The 5,978-nt window shown below is 40.4% G+C and overlaps 1 protein-coding gene across 5 annotated transcripts in view; it reads right to left on the bottom strand.

Annotated features, from left to right (window-relative positions):
• The window catches only part of Kcnt2 (potassium sodium-activated channel subfamily T member 2), a 353,683-nt gene that overhangs the window by 50,757 nt on the left and 296,948 nt on the right, over positions 1-5,978 (bottom strand). For 4 of the 5 annotated variants that reach the window (XR_004122600.1, XM_031384276.1, XM_031384283.1 and 1 more), the window contains one exon: positions 232-333. Coding sequence is in view for 4 of the 5 variants with exons in the window: in XM_031384276.1 (XP_031240136.1) it covers positions 232-333 (102 nt within the window). In the remaining variant the exon portion in view is untranslated. The remainder of the gene's footprint in view (positions 1-231; positions 334-5,978) is intronic. The other variant, XM_031384279.1, reaches the window with a different exon arrangement.

Genomic DNA, 5,978 nt, shown 5'->3' with positions numbered 1-5,978 from the left:
CCCCCCCCCGTTTTCGGTTCTGAACATTTGACATCAGACCAAATTTTAAAATATATTTTTGAATAAAATATTTGACATCAGCATGTATGTGATTAAATACATGGAGTATATTGAACTGTTTCAAATCAACTATTAAGGTAAGAGTTTGAAACATCACTAACACATATATTTACTTAAAATCTAGATGAAATATAAAATAATAATTTCAAAGAGAGAGAGATGCGTGCGTACCTGATAGAGAAGTGTGTCTAACATACTGATGCTGAACACTCTTCCGGCAGCAAAGGGCAGTCGGAACATAAAGGCCAGGTTAGAGCCGCGCTCTCTCTCCTTCTGTGCGGAATCAGAGGAAGAAGCTGTGAGCATCTATATTTTATGCACTGCGATGTGGGCAAATTTTCTCAGAAAATATTAACAAATATATTCATATTCAAATCTTAACAATAAATGTTCCCCATCTTTGTTTAAAATTGATTTCAGTAGATGCTCTTGTAAGTGTATGTACGCATGTGTGCTTAAAAATAAAAATTTAAATATCTCTTTAATTTTTATTAACAACTTTTCCAAATCTGTGTTGGGACATTTCATAATTCCGAACATTAACTTTTTTCACGTGTAATCAGTTATTCTTACTCTAGTAGATGCCATAATAAAACAATAAAAGTAGTTGAGTTAAACCTGAACAGTTGCTAAAGTTACATAGCATACTACGCTACTAAGATTTGCCTTTAAATACCATCTTATATGAGAAAAACGTTATGCATGTAAGAGCCTAGGCTGGTCTGGAATGGTCATGTTGCCCCAGATCGATGTGTTCTGGTCCAAAATGCCAAGGTTATTCCTTTGCAGGGTCAAGTTCGGAGAAAGTAATTTCATCTTATCGTAGAGGCAGAGTTCTCATGAAAGGGATCAGTGCCCTAAGAGCCAAAGCCCTTCAACCACATGCCAGCTTTGAACTAAAATGTGTGCCTTCCATTGCTCTTCTCGTCACAAGTAAGCACCGTAACCTGACACTCCCAAAGCTCGCCAGTCTACAATGGACATGGCACCTTGGCCACATTTCAAAGAAGCAATGCCGTGATAGCTGCTCAGATAAAGTGGATATTTATATCACACGCACCCCATCATTTTAGTTTACTTCTCAATCTCTCTCAGCTTCTCTCAGACACACACATATTTATAGAGCCGCTCCTTTACATTTTCAAAAGAAAGCTCATGTGTATGGAAATAAAGCATGCATATCACAATGCACGGTAGGTTCTTTAAATGTAATTCTATCGCTATTTGGATGCTGTGCCACAGGCTTGGAAAGTTTCAGTTTGAGACCATTATATTTTACAGGAGCCCTTGCTTCAAACCAAACTAAAGCTCTACTGTTTTCTTATTAAGATGTGGAAATGAAGCCGGGCAGTGGTGGTGCACACCTTTAATCCTGGCACTGGGGAGGCAGAGGCAGGCAGGTTTCTGAGTTCAAGGCCAGCCTGGTCCACAGAGTGAGTTCCAGGACAGCCAGGGCTCTACAGAGAAACACTGTCTTGAAAAACCAAAAAAAAAAAAAGAAAAAAAAAAAAAGATGTGGAAATGAAGAGAGCAAATGTTTTACGGATTCACAATTGAAGGAGGCATCTTAAGAAGAAAGTTAACCTTGACCTTACTGGACACTAGCTTCAGAAAACATTATTTCTTCTCTGAGAGCTTTATTAAGACAGACTGAAACAGCTATGCAAATAAGAAATCTAGTTCTTGAGGAATCTGAAAGCTTCGTTTTAATGAAGTAAATTTCAGGGATCTTAAATAAAGGAGACCTTACTTTCCTTTTTTTTTTAGAATGAGTGAGAGGATGTTCTGTATGGCCATGGCCACAAAACAAATAGAAGGACGTCCACAACAAAACCTGCTATAACCACTATGGGAATCAATATTTTGGTTTTTCTTAAATTTAAAATATAATTCCATTGAGGTGCTGCTAGGCCATGATTCTAAGTAAACATACCACAGTGATATTTGTACCTCCATTTTTGTAGCTTTGCTGTTCATGGTGAAAACAAACATTTTGGAAAGTTCTTCAGAAGGTATGTGGATAAAGGACACAATTCCATCCCAGATTTCTTCCTATGTTCTTCCTTTCATGAAATAATTGAACTTGAAATATTAACTTCTTCATGTGGGATTTCTAATGAAGGTCCCCATGCTTTTATATCCAACCTTAAATCCATTCATGAGTTTTAACCTGAATACTTCTTTGTAAATTTGAACTCAGAATACCTACCTAACTAGTAAATCCTAACCAAAGAGGCCAAATTCATTAAAGATTGTCGTGACTCTCTCCAATACGTGCATATCTACTGAATTTCCAGACTCTATCCTGAGTACAGTTACTTTATTTCATCTGCTAAAGTCTACTGCTATAAAATGCAAACCTAACATTTTCTAACTACAAATCTTTGCGACCCCAAGACAGGCTCTCTGCTAATTAATGGCAACTCAGTTTCTGTTTATAATTTGAGTCCATTTACCCTGTAATTAGATTTTTCTAGACATGCCTGGAGAATAGAAAACCAAAAACTCTGTGATTAAGAAAAATATTTATTTACAGAATCAGAAATGTTTTAATCTTTGGAATGTATTCAAAATCCAACTGAAATCTTTCATAAGTTTAGTGGACCAGTGTGTATATCCTTCCACACATCATGATTTCTTCACACAGGTTTAACCTGCTGATGTATTTTCCCAATAGAGTTAATTTTTTCTAAACCCAAGGAATCTCACCTACCTTTTAAAAAAAAAGTAATACCTATAAGTACCAAGTTTCACATGATTCTCCAGGTCAATCATATCATTTAAAGCACTTCTCCAAATTTTACTATTGGTTGATATTTCCATTTGTTAAAAATGACATACATCGTGGCATGGTTTGGTGAGTGACAGAAATACATAACAAGCTCTGAGCCACGTGATTCTCCTTAGTCATTGTGTGATCTCAAAGATTTTACTCACTGTCTCTTCATATATTTCATTCCATTTCTCATTGTGATTGCAATAAATAAAATATCTATACATATTATATATAGTAACCACTTAGAATATATTATATTCTATCATCAAACTTTTAATGTTAGATTATTTATAGGCTTAAAGAATTACATATTTTTCCCTTAATGTGCCTCCTCATCATTTTACGTCACTGGTTTGGTTGTCATTGAAGCAAAACTATTACTTTGCCACAGAGGCCTGATACTTTAGAACAGGTCCCCCCCATCAATTACTCCTGAATATGATCTTCAATTACTTGAATTACACACTTGAGATCTATAACCCCTTACTTCTTTCTAGAAAGTTGTTTATTGATTATATGTCTCTATTACACTCTGTGTCCCATGGGAGTACAGACCATGCATTTCCTACCTGCTATTTACAAACGTCAAAAACAGCATGTGGTCTGCAGATGTGCAATGAAAATTCATTGGAGCACATACATTGTTCAATTTTTAGTAACTGTGTTTATCAAAAACTTATTGAAGATACTAAGACTTTTAACATTCATATGCTATAAGCAAGAAATTATAAAAAAGAAAAGGAGGGACACTCCATAGCTCTCTTGTCTCACTGGAGTTACTTAATGGAAGTCTGAAGATATGAAGGAGTGTCCTGTTCATTTCTATTTTGCAACTTAAGTTTCCTTTAGTATTGTTTGTTTTTGCATTGTGCAAAGGGCGTTTTTATTTGCTCAGATGGGGGCCAGATGTAAATACTACTTTTATTCACTCACATGGAGTGATGAGATGAAAGCTACACCCAAGCTCTTAGACTACATGGCTCAGACTGAGGTCATGACATTTCCTTCTCGGTTCTAACTATCCCTAGGCCTAGAGGTATCTTGCCTCCATACAATCTAATCTTACAAGCTGACTGATTTAATCTGGTGTATCACCTCTCAGCTTCTCAATGATTTGCTCTACTTGGTTTCATAGTAACTTTGACAATATGTTCCCCATTCTCTCAGCAGTTCTGTGCTTACCTCTGTCTAGCTTGTTCTTTCTCCAACTTATTTCTGTAAAAACTATCCACATATGCATACCCTTCTTCTCCCTGTGCTGTTCTTTTTTTTTTTTGAAAGATTTATTTATTACTATATGTAAGTACACTGTAGCTGTCTTCAGACACACCAGAAGAGGGCATCTGATCTCATTATGGATGGTTGTGAGCCACCATGTGGTTGCTGGGATTTGAACTCACACCTTCAGAAGAGCAGTCACTGCTCTTAACTGCTGAGCTGTGAGGCAGTGAGCAGTTCTGACAGCCAGAATCCAGGAGAACAGACACCTCAGAACCCCGGAGACCCTCTGAGCATTTGCTCAGAAGGGACGGTAGGTGTTCGGTGATGCTCCTGACACCAATGGGTCAGATTTCAGCCCAGACCCCTCACAGCTGCCCCTGCAGGAGATGTGTGCTCTATCAGGCAGACACTGCCTCAAACTCCCAGCATTCTAGCTGGACCTTGCACACAGTCATCTGACCACAAGGCAGGCATGCCACGCCCCATACAGTAAAAGGGGTGGTTTGCCCCCTCCTCATTCTCTTACTCTCCTACTCTTCTCTCTAACTCTTACTTCCTATTGCCCTCTTGCTCTCTCTCTCCTCTCTCTCCTCTTTGTTCTCTTCTCTGCCTTTCTCCCTCTCCTTCTTTTTTCTTTCTCTCTCCTTCCTCTCCTTTCTTTCTCTCTACTTAACCAGCATATCCTTCCAACAATAAAATAACTCATTCATACATTGCCTCCTTTTTAATTATGGTGCCATGCAGCAAACAGGCCAGCCCCAGAGGAGAGAGAGAGACCTGGGCCTCAGCACCAGGCCCCAGACACCAGGGAGAGAGAAAGAACCTCAGTCAGGCAGGTGGGGCCACCAGCCCAGGCTCCCTGTTTTTGGGACAACACTGAGCCATCTCTCCAGCCCCCTGTGCTGCTCTTAAGTAGATGCTCTTTGCCTTCTGTTCTCATGAGAGTTGGACATATCCTATCTCTGACTAATTCTGTCAGATCTTTCTTTAATTTATCACTTTGTTCCTCAATTAGAGGTTACTTTCATGTGGGGAGCCGTGAAGCTGGAGAGGCATTCGCCATGGCGGGATGGCAGTTACTTCCGCTGTTAACTCCTAGTGGACAACTGTTTGCGCATGTGCATGGAGAACTGTTTGCGCATGTGCTTGGAGTGAAAAGGACACCATGTCACGGCCCATCCCGGGGTGTTACGTAGGGTAATGAGCAGACAGCCAATCATGGGCAGACACGCCACGCTGTGGGCAGACACACCGCACTGTGGTGTATATAAGCAGTGCGGATTTTGGGTTCGACCCTTTTTCCCTATGGATGGAGACAATAAAACGTTGCTGCAGAAGGAACCTAGTGTGTCCGCGTGTCTTCTTCCTGGAGAGACAACTGCGCGGGCTACAGCTGGTGCCGAGAAACCCGGGACGCTGGGAGAGCCTTACAACAACTGGTAGGTTTCAGAACTGCAGGACAGAGTGAGCTCTGAGAGGCATGCTGCTTGATTTTAATTCCTCCAACCCTTCCTCAAGGTTAGAAAGCGCAGCCAAAGCCACAGTAATCGGTAATCGTGCTATTGGCGCTTGTTATACATTCTTGCCTGGAGGATGAGAAATTCCGTGCCTCTGTAGCGTCGGGACAGAGGGCACTTGAGGAGTTACAAGATAGCATGTCAGAAACAGAGGGGAGAGTGGGGGCTAGCCAGAATAAAAGGGAGAGAAAATATGAGAGAGTGGAGGCTACCCAGGAGAAAAGGGAGAGAAAGAAGAGAAAAAAGGATATACCTAAGAGTATAGGCCCTTCCGCTGGACCTGTGGAAGTGAGAGATAAGGGAAAGTATGCCCTGGGATAGAAAAGTAGAGAAAGAGATGGAGCTTCGAGACAGAAGCTCCTCGAGCCTGATAGCTCTGAGGAATTGAGCCCCTCCGAAGAGGA

Source organism: Mastomys coucha, unplaced genomic scaffold, assembly GCF_008632895.1.
Source record: "Mastomys coucha isolate ucsf_1 unplaced genomic scaffold, UCSF_Mcou_1 pScaffold1, whole genome shotgun sequence".
Classification (NCBI taxonomy): domain Eukaryota; kingdom Metazoa; phylum Chordata; class Mammalia; order Rodentia; family Muridae; genus Mastomys; species Mastomys coucha.
This window is presented reverse-complemented; position numbering and strand designations above follow the sequence as displayed.